We start from the raw sequence: 24,459 nt of genomic DNA, 5'->3' as shown, positions 1-24,459 counted from the left end.
ACGACGCTGATAATCTCATTGCGACAGCCTTTGAAGAAATTACAAAATATTCAGAACAAAATTATTCTGACAATTTAGAAATAATAAAGACCAACAAGGAAGATGTAAATTTAGAAACAGAGGCATATGAAGTAAATGCAATTTCATATTTTGCTGGTTATATTGCTCGCTACGGTTACAAGAATACAAAGTGCGACAGCTGCCGTGAAAAAAATTTGAAAACACCGATGGAAAAATCAAACGATAATGAAATCTATATTCAGCTACGCGAATATGAACATCAAGATGAAGATGATCCTGAAGTACAATGGCTATCAAGGCCAACGGATTCATTTTTGAATATTATTACTCTACAACTTGAAGCAATAAATTCATATTACAAGACGTATTGGTACTTAAAAGATGTGAAGAAAAAGCTACTTGAGATTTGTGTAAAATACGTCCAACATGCTAATGAAGATTGGTTTAACGAGAATAACGAGTGTTATCCACATAGAATTGAAATGTTAGACTTTATGTTAAGAGTCAAGATATATGCAATTACAAAAAAAAATAACAATGGAGGAAGAGAAGAAATAAATATAGCATCTAAAAGATCAAAAGAAATAAAGACAAAATGTCAAAAACTAAAGAACATAAAACATATGTAAAATTGCCATATTACATGTATAAAACGATCGCGGCTCTTTGAGCGGTACGATCTGACTTATTTTACATTTACTCGCGGCATTTAATGCGGAACGAGTAAAACGATCGCGGCTCTTCGAGCGGTACGATCTCACTTCTCTTACATTTACTCGCGGCATTTAATGCGGAACGAGTAAAACGATCGCGGCTCTTCGAGCGGTACGATCTCACTTCTCTTACATTTACTCGCGGCATTTAATGCGGAACGAGTAAAACGATCGCGGCTCTTCGAGCGGTACGATCTCACTTTTCTTACATTTACTCGCAGCATTTAATGCGGAACGAGTAAAAAATATGTAAAAATTCGCGGCCTTATGGCGGATCGAATAAGGGAGACAGTTTGGAATTTTTTTAAATTTAAACATAATTTTTTACTATTTTATATATTTTATATATTAGCAAATATTATGTTTATATTTTAAAAAATTCCGAATTGTGTCAATTGGCCTCCACGTGGCGTCTCCTGGAAATGCTGTATAAGTAGCTAACAATTGACACACACGCACACACACCCAGATAGCCACAGTAATTATTATGACATTTTGATGTCAAAATGCATCATTTGCCAACAAAATAATGCATTTTGATGTCATAATAATTACTGTGGCTATCTGGGCACATTATTATATTTTAGTTATTTTTCTTTTTATTTTATTGCACTTAATATTATTATATTTTGATATTTATTGTAAAATGTAATTTTTATAAATATATAAAAATGTGATTTTAGAAAATAAGCGATTTGTTTTATGTATTTATAAAACAAATTGTTTAATTTAAAAAATCACATTTTTATATATTTGTAAAACTAACATTTTACAATACCTATTAAAATAAAATAATAAGTACAATAAAATAATAAAATAAAATAACTAAAATAATCAGTTTTTTTAATTTTACAATATTATGATATAAAAAAAAATTAAACTTTATTTATTTATATTATTATATATTTATTTATTTATATTATTATTTATAAAAAAAATTAAAAATTGTAATTAAAAACAATTGTTCGGCTTCCTCTTCCTCCTCGTCTCATTCCTCTTCCTCCTCGTCTCATTCCTCTTCCTCCTCGTCTCATTCCTCTTCCTCCTCTTCTCATTCCTCTTCCTCCTCTGCTTTCCATATTTCTTCTCTCTCCATCTCCTTCGCTTCTTTCATCTCTATATTCCTTCCTACGCGCAGACCATTTATATCTATAAAGCATAGAGAGATTTTATTTATTTAATTTTTTTATACATATATATAACTCTTTATTTCATTTATTTATTAATATTTAGAGAGACAATATATTATACTGCATGTATGCGTAAATGCTGTATTATATTCTAGCTTGAAAAAATATATACAGGGTGTCCGGTAACTAACGGACCAATGATTAAGGGCGGATTCTCTGGCCAATTTGGAGACGATTTTTCCTTCGCAAAAATGTTGAGAAGTCAATAATTTTCGAGTTATAAGCGATTGAAAAAAATGGGTTTTTTAAAACTAAACGTTTTGGAGTTAAAAGTCTAACATAATTACATTCTTCAGTTAATTTCAGGTAGAGTTTACTATAATAAAATTTTAATTTGAGGCTTAATTATAAAGATACATAATGACAAATATTGGAAAGTTGTAAAAATTAAATGACCTTTTTCGACATTTTCGCTGAGGAAAAATCGTTCCCAAATTGACCAAAGAATGCATTTGTGATCGTTGGTCCGTTAGTTACCGGACACCCTGTATGTATATATTTATATATATCAGAGATGCTGATTAAATAATCGTTAATTAAGCGATCTTCGATTAATCTAGCTTATATCAATCGTCATTGTAACGATCTCTAATTAATCTTTCTAAAATTAATCGTCAATTCAAAATATTTTAATTAAATCTCTTCATATCATTTGTTCAATTTTAAAAAATTTAATTGATATTTTGCCAACTCTGATATATATATATATGAAATTTAATTCAAAATTTAATAAACATACCTCGCATCACGTTCGACACGTTTTATCCCAGCCCGACGCCGCGTACGGGAATCGTCTTCGTCGTGCTGATGTTGCTGCTGTTGGTCGTCTCTTTCTCGCCTCTCTTCTCTAATAATAAAAGATATCAAAAATATTATATATATATATATATATATATATATATATATATATATATACATACATACATACATACATACATACATACATATATATATATATATATATATATGCGTGCGTCCGTGCGTGTGTGTATTGTGTGTGTGCGCGCGCGTGCGCGCATGTACGTGTAATTATATACAAATATAATATTTTAATATTGTATATTTAAACATATATATAGAACAATATATGTACCTTTCTTCATCTGCTTCATCATCTGCTTCATCATCTGCTTCAACATCTGCTGCTTCATCACTATCTTTTATAATATTCTGTAACTCTTGCTTCCATTTTTTTATTTTTTCTTCTTTTTCTATTAATTCTTCTAACTTTCTCTTTGCTTCTTTTTTATCCATTCTGTAATAAAAAAAAACATTATTACGTTTGTGCAAATATTTTATGTTTCATATATATATATATATATATATATATATATATATGTATATCCCAGCAAACACAAAATAAAAGTAATATATATATATATATATATATATATATATATATAACATTAATACAATGTTCTACGTATATATAAGGCATGTTGCATTTGCACGTACATTGCAATTAAATTGTTGATTGAGTTATAATATATATTGATTATATATAATATACATATAATAGATATTGATGAAATATAATATATATTGATGTTATTTTTTGTATAATATTTCCTGAAATATATAATATATAATATATATTTCAGGAAATATTATACAAAGAATAACATCAATATATATTATATTTCATCAATATCTATTATATGTATATTATATATAATCAATATATATTATAACTCAATCAACAATTTAATTGCAATGTACGTGCAAATGCAACATGCCTTATATATACGTAGAACATTGTATTAATGTTATATATATATGTATATATATATATATATATTACTTTTATTTTGTGTTTGATGGGACATATGAGATTTGTAATCTGGCTACAACATTTATATATATATATATATATATATATATATATATATATATATAAATGTTGTAGCCAGATTACAAAATTCGTCGTTTTATAAAACGTTTAGCCATTTTATTAAGTGCAGCCACATACATTCTTAAATTATGATTAAAAATGAAATATTTTATAATCTGGCTAAGAATTTTAGTCTTTATATATAAAAAGAAACTCATCGCAACATTGTCAAATTCAATGATTTGTACGTCATTTTAAATTCTGGCTGGTTCACTTCAGTCATTTAATATGAACGACGCGTTTTATCCCTATTAATTTTTTATGAACAAAAGACTCATGTTACTTATCATAAAATCTCAATTGTAATAAATCTGTTAATAAAAAGCACTATAATTTATAAAATTTATAAAAATACTAAAATTTTTATAAAAATACTAAAAATAACATCAATTATGCCGTTCATTAAATGACTAAAGTGAATTAGCCATCAGAATCTAAAATAAATGTACAAACAATCGTTGCGTTTGACAATGCAGCGAGTCCTTTTTATAAAAAGACTAAAATTCTTAGCCAGATTAAAAAACATTTCATTTTCAATATATCATAATTTGAGAATGTGGCCGCATTTAATAAAATATCTAGACATTTTATAAAACGACGAATTTTGTAATCTGGTTACGATATATATATATATATATTCTTCACCCACACACACACACCCACACACACCCACACACACACACACACACACACACACACACACACACCCACACACCCACACACACGCGCGCGCGCGCGCGCGCACGCACGTACGCTCGCACACGCAAGCGCGCGCGCGTAAATACGAATATGTATATAATATTAATGAATTACTACTTACTCAACTTTTAATCTGCTACTTCTGCTAGCCTCGATCTTTCCTGTTTCACAGCCTCGGATAAACTGCCAAGCGGAGTGCTATACACTTTTATATAATATATATATTGGACACGAGTTTCGTTTGTTTCACATTCTCGAGAGTTCAAGTAGGAACATACGAGTATCATATATCGTTTGTGACTTGCCGAATGAAAACAAGACATAGAGCAAACGAGATGATGAGCTTAATAGCTCATAATGTTATAAATAAATAAATAAAAAATTATAACTTGACCTACTATAGTTATTGAATCTTTTTTTAATAAATGTTTCATTATTATTATCATCTAAGTCTAAGTTGTTTAATTAATTTTTAGTTTTTTAATAATTAATTTAATTTATTCTAATCATTTTTATATGAAAAAAATAATATCACGTATACGTTTTATAATGAATTAATATATTTCGAGAGCCGAATTATATATTCTTAATAATATAAGTGTTTAAAAATTATATTTGCCTTTTAATTTCAATTATTTTAGCAAAGAGTTCCGAAATTTCTTACACACATAATAGGGATTTTGTTCATCCATATAATTTGCAATTAAGTATATATGTTAATTATTAATTTTAATAAAATAAAAATAAAAATTAAAGGTCAAATATAATTTTTGAACATAAATATATTAATTCATTATAAAACGTATACCCGTGATAGTATTTTTCTCGTACAAAAATAACTAGAATAAATTAAATTACTCATAAAAAAATGAAAAATTAATTAAATAATTTATATTTTATATGATAATAATAAAACATTTTATAAAAAAACAGATTCAATAAATATAAGTACATGTTATATATATATACTTATATTTATTGATCTGTTTTTTTATAAAATGTTTTATTATTATCATATAAAATATAAATTATTTAATTAATTTTTCATTTTTTTATGAGTAATTTAATTTATTCTAGTTATTTTTGTACGAGAAAAATACTATCACGGGTATACGTTTTATAATGAATTAATATATTTATGTTCAAAAATTATATTTGACCTTTAATTTTAATTTTTATTTTATTAAAATTAATAATTAACATATATACTTAATTGCGAATTATATGGATGAACAAAATCCCTATTATGTGTGTAAGAAATTTCGGAACTCTTTGCTAAAATAATTGAAATTAAAAGGCAAATATAATTTTTAAACACTTATATTATTAAGAATATATAATTCGGCTCTCGAAATATATTAATTCATTATAAAACGTATACGTGATATTATTTTTTTCATATAAAAATGATTAGAATAAATTAAATTAATTATTAAAAAACTAAAAATTAATTAAACAACTTAGACTTAGATGATAATAATAATGAAACATTTATTAAAAAAAGATTCAATAACTCTAATAGGTCAGATTAATTTTTTATTTATTTATTTATTTCATTTATTATTTATTTTATTTATTTATTATACATCATAAAATTCTGTCCTTTCCGAAATACGCGAACGCTACGAAAAGATAAAATCTCGTATATGCCGTCGGACGAGTTCATGAGCATAAGACGCTCTTATCTTGGGAACGTATTAATAGTTCCTGCATTGACCACTACTACGATATGGCGCTGAAATCAGTGAGAAATGCTGGTCTCTCCTTCATCCAGACCTTTGGCGATCTGTCTATTAATCTGTGTCAGCGGCCGTGTAGGGGTTGGTATCATTGATACAACTAGTCCATTATTATTTTTTTGTCGGATTACCAATATAGAAATATATACATATAGTCTATGTATTATTATTCCTTCTGTTTTTAAGATAAAATAACTTTCCTAAGAACAGTGTAAAGAAATAAAGTATTTATTTTTATTCTACGTTAGAAGTGAATAACACGTAGTTGGCTTCTGTTCCTGAGTTTTCCTGCCTAACCAGATACACAGTAACCCACAACTGGTGACCCCGAAGAAAGAGTGACAAAAAAGGCTAGGTTAGGTTACTACACACACACGGATGAACGACGACAAAACGAGAACCTTACGATCCGGCGAGAGTACAACACCCAGATAGCACAAGACGTCCTATGGACGTTCATTTTATATCCATTTTACGTATTTACGTCCATGGACATGAAATGAACGACCATTGTACATCCGATTTCGGACATCCATCAGTGACTAATATTTGGACGTCCACAGGATGTCCATCAAATTCTCTTACAGCACGAAATATTGCTAAAATATTGCATAAATATTTCGTTTTATTGTATCATTATAAATATTGAAGCAACATTGTGCAAATATTATACATTTAATATTTCATTGGAGACATTGCAAAATATACTATGCAATATTATCTTGTAATAGTTCCTTCATTTGCCGCTATGCGACGCAAGATTCGCTGTCCATCTCGCTATTAAATTTAGTTAAGAGAATTATAAAGCGCATGCAAAAAGTGGCTATTACAGTTAAATATGTTATAATTATTTTGATCAGTTTAACTTTTCTGATACTATCTCAACACAAGAAATTTAGGTATTAAATTAATTGAAAAAATTGGACAAATAAAAATTCAGATAAATAAAATGCGAAAATAAGAAATATTCTGCAATATTTTATGAATAGTATAAAAATGAATTAATTTTGCATGTTAAATTTATTATTGCTTATAAATTTCTTCTTTATAAATTTTTTAAATGTTATTTTCAACGATATACATGTATAATAAAGAACCAAAATATGTTTATTAAAAATTTAAAATTTATTCATAAAAGTTCCAAAATTTGTCTATTAGATCCATAATTAGTCTATATGAGATCCAAAATTCGTCCGTTAGATACATAATTTATCCATTTAAAATCCATAAATGACCAATAATGGACGACTTATGGACGTCCCTTATACGTCCGCTGCAGGTAATCTGGACATCCGATGGATATACACAATGTCCGACCGGACATCCGTTGTACGTACATAGGATGTACTTGTGCTTATTGGAAAGGAACGATGGCTCCGATAATACATTCCCCAAGGAGAGATACAAGAAACGATCTGGACAAAAAGCACACAATCAAAAACGATAACGTGTCAAGCAAATCTGCTACACCCGGAGGCAGCGTACAATGAACGAGAAGCCACAAGAACAGCAGGTGGGAACGATAGTGACGAGGGAAATGACACCAACAACACCGACTATATCGACGACGGTCCAATTCCCTTTGCAAAATCCACCACCGTTCCAGGTATCGTACGAATATGTCTAATGCATCTACGGTGTATACATACACCGTATACATACACCATATATGAAACAGCTCACCCCAGGTGAAGTACGCGCACCACCCGTACCAGGATTTACGGATTCCAGAGTCTAGTTACATAAGTTCAGGCCGGGCAATAACGTCAGAGCATGGTTCAATATCGCAGAAAGTGAATTCCTAGCACGAAGAACATTGAGCTAAACAAATTCAGCGCTCTTATAGCTAGTTTGGACGACGACGTTTACGAAATTATGAGCAGCGCAGTCGCAGGATTGCCAATAGCGAATCGATATGAAGGACTAAAAACATTATTAATCGAACATTATTTACTGTCTAAGGGAGAAAAACTGAGAAAATTATTATCCGGACTAACACTGCAGGATAAAAGACCAACAAGATTATTGGCGGAAATGAAATCCCTTGCTGGCTCTGGAAGATTCGACAACGAGGATTTAAAAACACTTTTTAGAATACCTGCCTAACGATGTACGCATGACATTACAGGTAGTCCCAGGAGACGTAGATGCATTAGCCGCAGTAGTAAACAAAATTATGGAGCATCGTCCAAAGGATACTAAACCGGAGATTATAGCGATACAACAACCACAGAAAGATATCGCTAGCCAGCTGGCCGAGATAACAAAAAGGCTTAACGAAATGCAGACACGCCTAGATAAAACTCATTTCCGCGCACGTTCATGCTCACGTTCGCGCTCAAGGGCAACACCAAGAGATACCTCACCGAACTCAAAGTTTTGCTATTACCATCGTCGTTTCAAGGAGAAGGCAAAGAAGTGTGAGGAACCATGTCAATGAGAAAAAAGGCTAGAAGCTTAGAAGGCGGAAAACTAGAGCAGCTGTCATTGGCATCGGCGACCACAAACAGCATACATCCTTCTTGCCGACTTTTCGTCGATAAGATAAAAACTCCGGATTTCATTTCTTAATAGATACAGGAGCAGATGTCTCGGTAGTTCCACCAAAAGCGGCGAACACTCTACAACAGGCGCAAGGTACACTCTATGCGGTAAACGGATCTCACATCACGACATACGGTGAACAGATAATAACGCTGGATTTTGGACTGCGTCGACCAATCCGCTGTGCCTGTCTAATTGCTGAAGTGCCATACGCAATACTAGGAGCCGACGCACTTTACCAACACAACCTTACACTCAATCTTTGCACAAGAGAATTGATAGACACGGAGACAGGACTGAAAGTTAAAGCCAAGATAGAAAGAGCTCCGATACTAGGAATATCTAGTTTTGATAGAACCGATCGCAGGTATACTCACCGATTTTGCCGAAATAACCAAACCGTCCACATCAACACCAGAACCAAAACATTTAGTCAAACATCACATCGAGACATTCGGCGCACCTGTATTCGAGAAGCCAAGACGTCTTCCTCCAGATAAGCTAAAGGCTGCAAAAGAATAATTCCAGTTCATGATTGAACAAGGATATTGCAGGCCTTCCAAGAGTCAGTGGGCTAGTCCATTACATATGGTAAAAAAAAAGAACGGAAATTGGTGTCCGTGCAGAGACAGATACCCAATAGCTCACATACAGGACTTTGCAGTGATACTCCATGGAAAAACAATCTTCTCCACAATAGATCTAACCAGAGCATATCATCAAGTGTCAGTCGCAACCGAAGACATTCCAAAAACGACCGTCACAACGCCCTTCGGCCTCTTCGAGTTTTTGGTGATGCCATTCGATCTTAGAAACGCAGCTCAAACGTTTCAACGCTGCATAAATTAGGTATTAATTGGTCTTGATTTTGTGTTTGCTTATATAGATAATCTGCTAGTCGCTTCTTCGTCATTAAAGGAACATAAACAACATCTCAAGACAATCTTCAGCCGACTCAAGGATCATGGGTTGCGCATTAATGTAGACAAATGCGTATTTAGGGCTGAAAAAGTAGAATTCCTGGGATAGCAGATTTCTCAAGAAGGGTCAGCATCGCTCCCTGGAAAAATTAAAGCCTTGCAAGAGTTCAAGAGACCACTAAATATACAGGAGCTTCGCAGATTTCTAGGAGCAACAAATTTCTACCGTAGGCACTTACCCAACGCAGCAACCACACAGGCTCCACTGAACAAGTACCTGAAGGATTTCAAGAAAAATGATAAAGGCCAATCAACTGGACGAGCGAGGCAATAGAAGCTTTTGAAAAAACGAAGCAAGAATTAATAAACGCAACTCTTTTAGCACATCCAGCCCACGATGCGAAACTGCGCATTTCCACAGACGCATCAGGGATAGCAATAAGAGCGGTCCTTGAACAGTCAACTGGAAACGAGTGGAGGCCGTTAGGTTTTTTTTCAAAGAAGTTCTTGCCAGTACAAACAAATTACAGTACGTATGACAGAGAAATGACAACAATTTATCAGGCAATAAAATTGTTCAGGCCTTGGATCGAAGGAAACACAGAACTAGAAATTAGAACAGATCACAAGCCGCTGACGTACGCATTCATGCAGAAGTCAGATAAAGCTTCACAAAGACAACTCCGACAGCTCAACCTCATCGGACAGTTCACAACAAGAATTTCGTACGTGAAAGACCAAGAAAACACGGTTCATTATCGAGAATAGACGCCCTGCGACTGCCTTTCATTAACGACTTCGAAGAATTATCCGCAGCTCAACGTACCGACGACGAATTGGTTGCCTTGTTGAAAGATAATCTTCATTAAAATTACAGAAACTTACCTTTGGACCCGACCACCAAGCATTATACTGCGACGTCTCAGCACACGAGAGAGATATCCGCCCGTTCGTTCCAAAAAAGTTCCGACATCAAGTCTTCAGCGTGTTCCACAACTTGAATCATTCCAGCGGGAAAATCACCATTAAGATCATAAGTCAACGATATATCTGGTCGTCGATGAGGAAAGACATCAGAGACTGGGCCAGAACGTGCATCCTATGTCAACAAGCGAAAATCGGCCGACACGTCCAGCTGCAGCCAGTAACGTTTCAAGAGACAGACTCACGTTTCGATCATGTACACATCGACTTGATAGGCCCAATGCAATCTTGCAACGGACACACGCACTTCCTAACAATGATAGACAGATTTTCAAGATGGCCGGAGACTATACCCTTAAAAAATTACCAAGCTGAAACAGTCGCAAAAACCTTCTTTACGCACTGGATTGCAAGATTTGGTTCTCTTAAGATAATCACAACAGATCAAGGCAGAGTTTGAGAGCAGATTATTCACAGCTTTAACCCAATTAGTAGGAGAAAAACGGATCCGCATAACCGCTTATCATCCAGCGGCGAACGGACTCATCGAGCGGTGGCATCGTACTCTAAAAAATCAAATGTCATCAGAATTAAAGATGGATCGACGTACTTCCAATTGTACTGTTAGGCTTAAGAACATGCTACAAGGAAGATCTTAAAGCATCACCGGCAGAGTTCCTATACGGAATTACATTAAGAGTTCCTGGCGAATTTTTCACACTAGAAGAAACAACGAACGACCCGAATTACTTCCTGGAGGAATTTCGAGTCTACATGAGAAACCTCAAACCAGTTCCAACAGCACATCACATTCGTAAAAAAACCTTTTGTTTTAAAGAGTTGTTTTCATGCACACACGTATTCGTCAGACAGGAAAACACTCGCAAAGAATCGTTGGACAACCCATATTCAGGACCACACAAAGTCATGGAGAGACTAAACAACCGCATTTTTAAAGTAGACATAAGCGGCGTATCAACAAACTTGACGGTCGAACGACTTAAACCCGCATACATGGCAACAGCGGAAGTTTTGGAGACAGAGGAAAGCACAAACGCACAAGACGGAGAAAGTTCAGGCATCCAAAACCGGAGCAACGAGAGACAACTCATCCTAAGCGGAATAAGACAATACCCGGGACCAAAGAAGAAAGTGCTTTTCAATATACCAAAGACTTAAAGCCAAATAGTTAATTAGAGACTAATAGACAAACATTTTTTTTATAAAGAGACACTAATTTTAATTTCAGATACACTTTGAGCAAGTATACTTCCTTTGTATTTTATATATGTATAACGTTATTTAGGGGGAGTACTTGTAGGGGTTGGTACCAATGATATAACTAGTCCATTATTATTTTTTTGTCGGATTACCAATCTAGAGATATATATGGTATAGCCTATGTATTATTATTCGTTCCGTTTTTTAAGATAAAAGAACTAAACTGAGAACAGTGTAAAGAAATAAAATATTTATTTTTATTCTACGTTAGAAGTGAATAACACGTAGTTGACTTCTGTACCTGAGTTTTCCTGCCTAACCAGATACACAGTAACCCACAGCCGCGTGTACTAGTGCGCCTTCTGACAAAGTGAACATAAACTACGTCGTGACGTTCGGTAAAAAGCACGGTAAATGGTTCGATTCCGATATGGTTCATGTCCTAACTATTCAGCTAACAATAAAGGTGCAATTTCATGGACGCTAGAAACCAGCGTCAAATTAAAATCACTAGATTTCTCTAGATTCAGCGTCAAGAAAATATAGGGGAATAAAGTTCAACCGTTTCAGCTTTTTCAGCGTGCCGCGAATTCAACAGTAATTGTAATTAACAATGAACGAAGAAGAAGAAAGAGTTGTCCTTTTTGAACATTATTCACCTGTCTCGCACGTTCTGTCATCTATGCACGATATTTCTGCCTGTAAGCCATTATATTCTCAATTTTATCAGCGGTTTACGACGCGCATATTTTGCCACTACTTCTCCCTCCATTAGACAAGCGACAAATTTAGTCACGTGATCTCCGTTTGACGCTGGTTTCTAGCATCAATAAAAACTGCGCTTAAGAATCAGGTTGAGAACCAAACAGCTGAGTTAGACAAGGATCAACGATCCATCGCTCTGGCTTTGTCTCACCTCACCGATGCGTGAGGTTTTGCCTTTCACGCGTAGCGTTTGCGTAATTCGAGGGTTATAATGTTTATGACGTTGATTTTGGGCAATATATCAAAAAATTATGTACATATCTTTTTAATTTGCTTTTTATTAAAATATTATATTATTTATTTTCCAGTTCAAAAATCATTATAATAGAGATGACTTACTAAATATTTGAGATAGAATAGAAATATTTTGCCAGTAAAGGGATAGGGCATAAAGTTTACAATTAACTATTTTCAAGAAAAATTAATTTAAACAATACATGGCATTTTTTGTATTCGGCTCGGTTAGATTGATTTTTGAGAAGGCGTAGTACATGCACTATGAAGCCTGCGGTTATCATACTGTTGACTCGGGCGCAATTCTTGTCACTGACACTTTTCATTTATACAAATTAGAATATTTAATTGTGTAAATCAAAATTAATTTAATAATTTTTTAACTATTTTAACTTTTGCAATAGCGTTTTATTTGCTTCATTTTATATTAGGTACAATGTATAAAATAAGATTATGTAAAATAAAAATTATCCAGTTGTGTATCTGTATAAAAAAATTGCAAGTGCAAAATGAAAAAACAAAATTGTTAAATTAATTTTATTTTACATAAATAAATATTTTAATTTGCATAAATTAAAAAAAGTGTGAGTGATAAGAATTGAACCCAATTTGACTTTTAATTACCTGTCTAATTGAAAATTATCCGATTTATGGCTTGTTTGGTGTCGTTTTAATCGCAAAAGTTTCATTAAGCCATTAAAATTATTTTCAACTCGATTAAATGTAAATTAAAAGTTTTAGTTTTTATTTATAAAATATTCAAATATGTAAATTATTGCAGAGATAGGGAAAGATTCCCGAAACATCGAAGCGAGAGCGAGAACGAGTAAAGAGTGAGCGAGATGGCATATCATCAAAGAGTCCGAAGTCTCTCTCTCCATGTTTTTTGTTTCTATCATCTTTCGTCTCATATTACGTGTTACTATATAAAATATAAAATATATCGTGTTTTAGATTAAAAGAGCCGACCTAATATTCTTATTATTGTTTATTTCGCGTCTAGGCCTAATTACGACGCTTTGGGGGGTGAAAGCATTGAGAAAAGTATTGTTTCGTAAGTGTCTGAATAGCTCAATTGGAAGAGCATTTGCCCGGCAAGCGGAAGGTCTCAGGTTTGATTCCCGATTTAGCCAACTTTCGGACCAATATTTTTCTTGCCTTTTTCTTTACAGAGGAAGTAAAAGAGGTACAAGGAGAATTCTTGAGATCCTAACCATAGGATACAAATTCTCAGATTCCTTAATTTCGCAATAACATTGCGTTTGGTTCTGTGGCTGAGAAGAAAGAGGTGTATATTGCGTTTTAAAATATTGTAGTTAAAAAATTATTAAATTAATTTTGTTTTACATAATTAAATATTCTAATTAGCATAAATGAAAAAAGTGTCAGTAACACGAATTGCGCTCGATTCAACAGCATGATAACCGCAGACTTTATAGTGTATATGCTACGCCGACTTTTCGAAAATCAATCTAATCGAGCCGAATATAAAAATTGCCATGTATTGTTTAAATTAATTTTTCTTGAAAATAGTTAATTGTAAGCTTTACGCTCTATCCCTTTACTGGCAAAAGTTCTGTATTCTATCTCAAATATTTAGTAAGTCATCTCTATTAGAATGACTTTTGAGCTGGAAAATAAATAATAAAATATTTTAATAAAAAGCAAATTAAAAAGATATGTACATAATTTTTTTATATATTGCCCAAAATTAACGTCATAAAAATTATAACCCTCGAATTACTCAAACGCTACGCGCAAAAGGTGAAACCTCGTATCTTCGGCCGCACGAGTCCACGAGACGCATCGGTGAGGTGAGACAAAGCCAGAGCAATGGATCGTTGGTCCTTGTCTGACTCAGCTGTTCGGTTCTTAACCTGGTTCTTAGCTGAATAGTTAGGACATGAACTATATCACGGAATCGAACCATTTACCGTGGTTTTTACCGAGCATCACGACGTAGTTTATGTCCACTTTGTCAGGGGGCGCACTAGTACACGCGGCTGTAGGAATTCGAATATCAAGTAAATACATCAGAACAATAGTACTTAGAGGAATACTTTTTTAGCACGTCCACTCGTTACAACTGTCCACGGCCTATTTGCTACCCGCGCTCGCCAGAACTACTCGGGAGAGAGGGGAGATATACTCCCTATATACTCCTCCCCTCCCTCCCCCCTCCCCCCGAGTGACACCGAAATATATATATATATAATATTAGTATGTATATAAACGAAAATGAAAACAAAGCGCATATCTCTACGTACAGACGCTCAATGTTATTACATAAGATTGGCTGGAATGGTTTAAAGTTTTATATGCGTGTTTTTTCATGGTTTAAATAAACTTACAACTATTACTATAAATTATATATGTTGTATATAAATAATAAATAAATGAAAAGGAAAAAAATTATAAAAATAAAAATAAATAATAAAAAAAAATTGTGGCTTTGCAGGCTAAGTCATGCTTGACTTGAGCGCTTTTTTTTATTTGTAGGTGCAAAAGTAACTTTTTTCTTCGAATACGTTTTAAGCGCCGGTGGATTTGGTATATTTTCGCCGAGCGCGGGAGGATCAGTAAGATCGTTTAAGACAAAATAAGCTGATTTCAATAGTTCGACGGATACATTTTTTGCGTTTTCGTTGATATCAATGTTAAAAACGCAGTCTGAGACGCGTTGTAATACTTTGTGTGGACCGGTATAAGGCTGCTCTAAGGCTTTGTTAGCCATGTTAGGTAAAAATACGTGGGTGCATTCGTGCAAGTTTTTGAAGTAGAAGATACGTTTCTTGTGTTTGTGCGCAACGGGAACGGGCCGTACCTGACGCATATATTCACGAAATTCTTCGATGAAGTAATTGGGATCCGGTTTGTAATCGTCGGGGAGAAAAAATTTGCCGGGAAGTCGTAATGTTGTTCCGAACATGAATTCAGCTGGTGACGCATTTGTGTCGGCTCGAACATGTGACCGTTATCCCAATAAAACAGTTGATAGGGTATGGGTCTAACGCTTATCGGTGTGGCACATAATGGCAGTCTTAAGCATCCGGTGCCAACGTTCGATCATGCCGTTTGATGCCGGGTGGTGAGCCGTTGTGCGGATTTTCTCACACCCGGTCAATGAGAGTAACGCGGTAAAAAGTCGGGACTCAAATTGGTCACCCTGATCCGTAGTAAGTAATCGGGGGGTCCCGTAACGTGAAATCCATGTATCATAAAAGGCTCTCGCGGCGGTTTGCGCGGAGATGTCTTTAAGCGGCGTTGCTTCGGTCCAACGTGAAAACTTATCAATCATGGTAAGACAATAAGTATAATCCTCTGAAACAAGCAATGGGCCAACAATATCTAAATGTACTTGATCGAAACGCTCATCGAGGGCAACAAAATGCTCTGGGGTTAATTTTACATGGCGAGATATCTTTGATTGTTGGCATTCAATACAATTTTTACACCATTTGGCAATGTCGCGGTGCATATTGGGCCAGACGAAGCGCTGTCGGATCGTGCGGTCTGTGATTTTATCGTTGGGGTGCGCCGAGTTATGGAACATATGAAAGATTCTGTCGCGAAGACTCGTGAGTACGTATGGCCTAATAGCTTCGCCTGAGATTTCATAATAAATTGTTGTGTTCCGGGCCTCATTGAATCTTTTTTAATTGTAATGGGTGGTCTGGGGTGCCGCAAATTAGTTTGATTTGTTCGTCGTTTTTTTAATGTTCTGCGAGCTCGACGAGACTGAACTCGATAGGTAACCAAAGAGAATCAATTCGCGAAAGCGAATCGGCGACGACATTCTGGACGCTCGCGATATATTTAATATGTGTCGTGAATTGAGCGATAAATGATAATTGGCGCAATTGGCACGGGGACGCTTTTTCAGACTGTTGAATAAATGCATATATATAAGCGGTTTGTGATCAGTTAAAATTTAAATTTGCGTCTTTCTATGAAATGGCGGAAATATTTAATAGCTTCAAAAATCGCCGTGAGTTTGCAAAAAGAAGGCTAAGTGTCCCGCTCCCTCTGTTCGAGGACAGCCCCCATAGCAAGATCAGAGGCGTCCGAAACAATCCGAAGTTTTGCGCCAGTGTGGGGGTTAACCAACATTGCGGCGTCCGCAAGGCTGTTTTTAATTTTCTCAAATGCTTCAATGAGTTCATTAAACCATGTAATCATGCGCTTGTCGCTTTTGTATGAGTTAACGAGCAGTGAGTTCAAAGGTGCTTGTGTACTCGCTGCGTGAGGAACATTACGACGGTAGAAGTTAACCATACCAAAGAATCGACGTAAATCGGAGATGGTTTTTGGTCTGGAAAACTCGGAAATTGATTTGACTCTTTTGGGGGTGGGGCGGATCTCCTTCCCGTTTACAATATACCCGAGAAATTCTAGTTCGGGTACGCCTAGTACGAGAAATTCTTTGAGCCTCTGAAATATTATGCGTAAATGCTTGATGTGTTCATCTAAGGAAGAAGACGCAACTAAGATGTCGTCAATAGGTTTGTTCTTTATTGCTACACTGAGTTCATACTGCACTGCACTGAACGGAACTAGTGCAAGCAGGACATGTTATTTGTGAGCAAGTATAAAGAACGCGTCAGTGTAATAATCAACATGGCGATGATCTTAAATGATTTATTTGATTCTTCTGATCATGAAGAAAATAATATGTTGTTTCCATTTCAACCTATTATGCGTAACGATGACGATGGTATGTATTTTATATGCAATATATTATTATATTATAAAAAAATTAATTTTTTTAAAAATTAATTTAATCTAATGTAAACTAACCTAGTAAGTATAATTTTTTATTTGTAGATTTTTATGAGTTACACATGTTACATCCAATTTTCGGATTAGTGCAAAGAATTGAACATGTGAAAATAAACAATTATATCGAACATATTGTTCATAATTATAATAACGTTGATTTTATCATGCATTTTCGTTTGTCAAGAAGAGCAGCATATCAATTAATAGACCAATTTACAGTGTCGGAAATATTTACTTCTATACAAGGTGTGTATTTAACGAAATCTATTTAACTTTAGATATATGGTACACAGCAACAAAATAATAAAAATAATACTTAAAAAATGAAAATAAAAATATTTTATTATTTTGTGTATTTTTTCAGAACGTGTACAAAATAATAAAATTAGCGCTGAAAAACATATTTTATGTTATTTATGGTTTGTGGGTCATCAAACAGGATCTTATCGAGATATAGCAGATAGATTCGGAATAACAATAAGTGCATTACATACAGTAATATCAAGAGTAACCGATTTTATTTTAGCTTTAGCGCCTAATATTATTAAATACCCAACTGATCTCGAAAAAGAACAAACTTCAAACTTTTATCTACAACAAAAACGATTTCCTAATATAATTGGTGAATATATAATAATTATTGAAATTTTTTTAGGTGCTATCGATGGTTCTCAAATAAGAATAGACAAACCTCTTGAAGATCCTGATTCCTATATAAATCGGAAACAATATTTTTCTATTCAAGTGCAAGGGACAGTTAATCATGACATGAAAGGAGGGGTGTCAATAAGGCCGTTTTTTGGACCACGTCAGAATCGCTCCAAACTGTGGTATTTTCTTCCTACCAATGTAGCTCACAACCTCCTAGAACCGTTTGCTGTCCGAGCAATTAGAGTCTGAGAACGGGCAACTTGAAATCTCAAAAATCAATGGAGTTTTTCACATGGTGGTAGTGCCGGTCTCATTTCAGCATGTCATTGTTGAGCTTCCATCACCATATTTTCTCAAAAACTACTAGAGTATTTGCTGCGAATAAAAAAAATAATAAAAATAATAAATAAAATAAATAAAGTATTTTTCCGCGAAGCTGAGCATTGCATTCTATGAAAAAGAAGTCCGTTCCAGAAGGTATTCTTTACATCTCTTCACTGAGGTTTGGAATTCAAATATTTTTTCACAGTATGTGATTTCGAATATACATTGCATTCGCAAAATGATGTTATTCCTTAAAATCAAGTTTGGGCTTATAGTAGTATCGTCCAATTCATCGCAAGGGATGCTATTGCATGATTGTTCAGTAATATGGCAATCCGTTCAAAATACCAGGCTTGATTCTATCTTGAATGCATGAAGGTCTGATGAGCTCCCTTTCGTATTTAAAGCAGCAAATACTCTAGTAGTTTTTGAGAAAATATGGTGATGGAAGCTCAACAATGACATGCTGAAATGAGACCGGCACTACCACCATGTGAAAAACTCCATTGATTTTTGAGATTTCAAGTTGCCCGTTCTCAGACTTTAATTGCTCGGACAGCAAACGGTTCTAGGAGGTTGTGAGCTACATCGGTAGGAAAAATACCACAGTTTGGAGCGATTCTGACGTGGTCCAAAAAACGGCCTTATTGACACCCCTCCTTTATTGACGTATTTATTGGGTATCCAGGTTCCGTTTACGATGCAAGAGTTTTAAAAAATTCAACACTATATAATGATCTACATAATATTTGTGGAGGTAAATTGGAAAAAAATTGGTTTTATAATATAAATTAAATATATCAATATATATAATATAAATATATCATACATTATATATATATATATATATATATATATATATATATATAACAGTTTGAATCGGGTCGGATTATAGTGAGCACTCTTACAGTGGAAACACCAATAATAATTTTATAGGGTAGAGTTATTGGTGTTTTCACCGTAAAAATGCTCACTATAACCCGACTGTGACTCTGACCCAATTCGAACTCTCGGTGGAAACATAGTCATATACATATATATATTACATATACAATACTATATATATTTATATATATATATATATACATATATAATAATAATTTTCAGATAATTATTACCTGTTGGGAGATAGTGCTTATCCCTGTTTGAAACAATTGATTGTTCCATATAAAGATAACGGACACTTGACACGTGCACAAAGATCATTCAACCAGAAACTAAGCTCATGCAGAGTTGTTATCGAAAATGCATTTGGCTGCCTCAAGCAAAGATTTCGTCAGTTATACCATTTTAAATTGCGAGATATACCACGAATGGTACGAGTTATACATGCATGTTGTGTATTACATAACATTGCGAATGTGCAAGACTTACACTATTTTGAACCACAGCTAAATGACGAATATCCAGATATTGAATTACAAAATAGACCCATTGTAATGATCGATAATGCAAAGGAATATGAGGATGATGTGAGAGGAACGCGTGTTCGTGACGAAATCTGTAATTTACTATCTCGATAAAAAAAAATGTCAAATATTTTGTATTATAAATTTTTTATTTTGTAAAATAAAGATGTATTATATATTATGTACTAGTGCCCTGAACTCGGCCTTGGCGGCTTTAAGTTTATCCGGCGCAAGTCGTCTAGTTCGCTCGGCAACCAGGGGGCCGGTGGTTATAATGTGATGAAACACGTCGCGGTCCGTGGGTGGGGTGGGGGAAAGAGGCCTCGTTATTTGTGGAAATTCGGCGAAGATTTTAGAAAATTTAGAGCTGGGATCCACCGCGTTAATTAAATGAATTGGAGCTGGTTTTCTGGTCGCGCGGGAATACAATTTGGTAGTATTGTCTACGAGACGCTGTTGTTTAAGATCTACTAGTAATCCATAATAGGAGAGCAGATCGGCGCCAATGATAGCATAAGGAATCGCGGCGATGCAAAAATTCCATCGAATTTGTCATCTCACTCCAAGGTCGAGTTTGCGAAGTGATTCTCCGAACGTATCGATACGCGTATTGTTTGCAGCGAAGAGTTTCAGTTCCGAGGGCCTCTCCTTGATCCCAGTATAGGCAGGTACCAAGAAGATATTTACCCCGAACATTTGACCGCTGATACGATCGCGAACATGGAGACGGTTAGAAATCTGTTGACCTTTGCTGACCGTCTCTAAACGGCAAGGCTGATCTAGTTTTTTGCTTTTTCCAAGTTTTGTACATCACGCACCATTCTCGGCATGAGGTCGGATTATTGGGGTACTTAGTGTGAGCCGCACAAAGCGAAGATGTACCTCCACGATTCGGCGAGTTCGATAATCTACGCCTGCGAGAATTAGATTGCGAATGCGGGCGCGAGTTCCATTTTCTTTCCAGCTTTTCGATTTTTTTATTTAATGCAACTATGCTGGTAATTAATTGCTACATTTGGCATTTTCCGGCGGGGGCATGTTTATTTTCGATACGGCCGACGCATTCTAATTGGTACCAAGCGCACTTTCCGCCATGCGATCAGCGGCTTCCGCAAGGCGGTTGAGGTCGGTGACTTCCGTCGCGACGAGAATTGCGCGGTGTTCATGGGGTAGTTGGTATAGAAAGATAGATTTGATTACATTATTTTCAACGTTTCCGTCGTTAAGACCGCGTAAACGGCTAAAAATTAAAGAGGGTTTTCCGTCAGTTTTTACTTGTCCTCTTAATAATTTCCGTAATTTTGCTTCGTTCGAACAGCGCGTATGTCGCGATAATCCGGTTTTTAATTTGTTCGTAAATATTTGCTGGGGGAGGGTCCGCGGTAATTATGTCTCTCACGCAACCTAATACCTCGACATTGAATGCAGCAAGAACAATTTTAACTTTGGTGTGCTCTGCTGTAATTCGAGAATTTTTCAAAGAAACCTCGGCCTGAATAAACCATAGCGCTGGGTCTACCTGGGAGGTCTACGGGGGAAGCTTGGAAACCCTGTAGTAATCTATATGGGGAAACGTCTGCATATTGTTATCGGCCGCACTCGGGGCGGCTATCATAGTTTGATTCAATAATTGAGCTTGCAGCTCGGCGAGCTCTGCCTTTGCAACTTCTGCGCGCGCTCGGGCCGCGGCAAGGGCCTCGTCAGACATTCTATAACCTTAATTTAACTTGAATGTCTCTATTATTGCCGTCTTATGTACGGCTAACACACAAGATTTAAGGCGCCGTCGACGATGAAATCCCAGGCGCCGTTGACGTTGGCTTCTCGTATTTACTAACTCGGTGGCGACAGCAGGATTCAAGGCGCCGGTGACGTTGGCTTCATACACTTAATAACTCGTCGGCGACGGCAAGACTCAAGGCGCCGGTGACGTTGGCTTCACGCACTTAATACCTCGGCGGCGACAGGACTCAAAGCACCGGTGACGTTGGCTTTACGTACTAATAGCTCGTAGTAGTGGATGTATTAGGATTGAGGTTATGGAATGGCCTTGCACCCGCGTGTCTGTCACATGGAAGATTTATCAAAGTGGCCGCTTGTCCTTTGCGGAATGCGTTATTTCGTAGAAATTGTTGCTTGACTTATGGACGGGCAGCGTATCGTGTTCAAATTCTTTCACGAAGGCTGCGTAATTCTAGTTCAAGGTCACCAATGTAGGAATTCGAATATCAAGTAAATACGTCAGAACAATAGTACTTAGAGGAATACTTTATTAGCACGTCCACTCGTTACAACCGTCCACGGCCTATCTGCGCGCTACCGTGCTCGCCAAAACTACTCGGGAGAGAGGGGAGATATACTCCCTACACGGCCACTAAATCTCGGTGGCCGCTCTCAGGTTTCTCTATATATTCTGTTTAGACATGTATTGATTGGACACCGCTCGATTGAACACATACTATTGGACACGTTCATATTGGACATTGTACGAATTTCCATATGAATTTGTTTTCTATGCAAAGCAAAGTCTATGTATATCGACTGATACTTTCAGTTCATAATGAGGTCAATAATTGCATAATTACATAAGTTTGTAATTTTTTGTAGAATGTAAGATCATTTGTTTACACCTTGTCAATAGAAACCGTGTCTAATTGAATCTATGATTCAATCGTGTAGTGTCCAATTGTGTGGTGTTCATTTCAATCATTTATATTTAAACATGTCCTGTTTCTGCTCATTTCACAGTTATATTTGTCGAGCGACAGACTTCTGATTGATTGACTATATATCAGGTAACGATGAATAGTGTATCATTACAATTTATAATATATTGAAAATTAAAACACACACAGTAAATGGCGATAATATTTAGCACACATAAACAATATGTTTATTGTGCGCAACTTAATTTTTTTCTTTACAACATTTCTCTACAACATTTGTAAATGCCACCGGATATGACATAACATCATCGCGAGTCAATGTTAACAACTCAATACGCGCTTCGTCTCACGCTCGAGTTATATGGCTATATGTATATCAGCAGACGTCACTTCAAATACTATCAATATGTGTCACTTTTATCAATATTATCTTTGATACTACCCATATATTGATACCATATCAATATTACCATTGATATCACGTTCCTCTCTTTCTTCTTCTTCTATAGTTTAAAAATAGTTCCTACTTCCTTCTCTTACTGTTCTTTTGCTTAATAATATTGATCTCTTTTTCCGCACTCTACCTTTGCTCCCTGCTTTCTTTCCCCGCTTATCTCTTGGCACTTCCGGATTAGAACCGGCCTAACATTCCTACTTTTAAGTAGATTAAATACACACGCGCGTGCTTTCACACACGCACACAGATACATCCCCATGAGCCGGGCGCAATAATACGTGAGCTCGGGCGGCCTTGGAGGTAATGTGCAAAACAGTTCCCGAGGCGTAGGAATGGCCATCCTCGAGTTTTTAGTGGGTCGGAGCAGCCTTAGTCCCAGCTCCATATAACCCACTTTTTTCTCCCAAGAAGACTGGGTATGCGGATGCGCATTTTCTCGAGGCTAAAAAAAGATACACCCCCCCTTCCCCTCATACAAATACATAATTTTTAGATATTTATATTATTCGAGGACTGATTGCCTCTACATTAATTGTCTCTCTATTTTGTTCTCTATAACGTATATGGGAAGAGGTGGATTGTCATAAATTTGCTGCGTAGACAGTGAAGATGAGGACGGATTCATAGCGTGCATCATATGAATCGGTTGCGCAAAGGGCATCATCTGCACAGGGGTAGTCAATAGCATTGAACTATTGCCGCTGCGTTCTAAAGTCGAGTTGTTGTATAAGCCTATGTACAGATCATGATGATTAATCTTGTTTGAATAGGCACTTGTTGGTCGTATAATTGATGTCTCAGGAATCATTGACTCCTCAGGGATGATTGAGGTGCCTATTGTTGTCATTCTCGCTTCTTGCATTTGGCTACTCCATCGCAATCGGCAGATGCAAATCACGCTGATAATGACCGCGATGAATGCTACTACACCACCAATGATGCTGATAATGAGGGTATCGTCAGTGCTCGAAGTATTACTCATCATGGATGCATCTGTCAATCAGTATGATATTATTAATAATATATTATTAATAATATATAAAAAGAGAGAGAGAGAAAGAGAAAGAGAGAGAGAGAGAGAGAGAGAGAGAGAGCATGAAAAGTATTATTTCAAATTTAAAACAAAAAAAAATTTCTTAGCAAAAAATAATAAAATAATTTTTTATTACGTATTAATTAAAGATTTAGTTTACTTTTTATTGAAAAATTAAATTAATTTTTTTTGCTTAAGATTAAAATTTATTTTAAATTAAACATTTAAAATTTTAAATTTGAATCAATTGTCGGTTATTCAAAATGTTTAATTAACAAA

General features: G+C 35.2%; 3 protein-coding genes across 6 annotated transcripts in view; 1 reads left to right on the top strand and 2 right to left on the bottom strand.

Annotated features, from left to right (window-relative positions):
• Positions 1 to 1,621: 1,621 nt before the first annotated feature.
• Positions 1,622 to 4,894, bottom strand: LOC114929601 (uncharacterized). Its single transcript, XM_085480963.1, has 4 exons — positions 4,636 to 4,894; positions 3,018 to 3,179; positions 2,664 to 2,771; positions 1,622 to 1,883 (listed from the first exon to the last, which is right to left on the bottom strand). The coding sequence occupies exons 2-4, from the start codon at positions 3,176 to 3,178 to the stop codon at positions 1,673 to 1,675; spliced, it is 480 nt and encodes a 159-aa protein (XP_085337089.1). The 5' UTR covers position 3,179; positions 4,636 to 4,894; the 3' UTR covers positions 1,622 to 1,672.
• An 11,983-nt stretch (positions 4,895 to 16,877) lies between these two features.
• LOC114943644 (uncharacterized) lies at positions 16,878 to 19,101 on the top strand. 2 transcript variants are annotated; one of them, XM_029319300.2, is made up of 4 exons: positions 16,895 to 17,575; positions 17,686 to 17,886; positions 18,005 to 18,135; positions 18,296 to 18,360. In XM_029319300.2, exons 1-4 carry the CDS (start codon positions 17,431 to 17,433, stop codon positions 18,317 to 18,319), a joined length of 501 nt encoding a protein of 166 aa, XP_029175133.1. In that variant the 5' UTR covers positions 16,895 to 17,430; the 3' UTR covers positions 18,320 to 18,360. The 2 variants fall into 2 exon arrangements, with proteins under 2 accessions (XP_029175128.1, XP_029175133.1); XM_029319295.2 differs by having other exon boundaries at positions 16,878 to 17,575; positions 18,005 to 19,101.
• A 1,051-nt stretch (positions 19,102 to 20,152) lies between these two features.
• LOC114943642 (uncharacterized) overlaps positions 20,153 to 24,459 on the bottom strand; it is a 139,029-nt gene continuing 134,722 nt past the window's right edge. For all 3 annotated transcript variants that reach the window (XM_085480953.1, XM_085480955.1, XM_085480954.1), the window contains one exon: positions 20,153 to 24,140. In XM_085480953.1, coding sequence (XP_085337079.1) covers positions 23,671 to 24,140 — 470 coding nt within the window. In that variant the 3' untranslated portion in view covers positions 20,153 to 23,670. The remainder of the gene's footprint in view (positions 24,141 to 24,459) is intronic.

This window comes from Nylanderia fulva, unplaced genomic scaffold (genome assembly GCF_048542155.1).
Source record: "Nylanderia fulva isolate GAGA-0341 unplaced genomic scaffold, ASM4854215v1 Scaffold162, whole genome shotgun sequence".
In the NCBI taxonomy this organism is placed as follows: Eukaryota; Metazoa; Arthropoda; class Insecta; order Hymenoptera; family Formicidae; genus Nylanderia; species Nylanderia fulva.
This window is presented reverse-complemented; position numbering and strand designations above follow the sequence as displayed.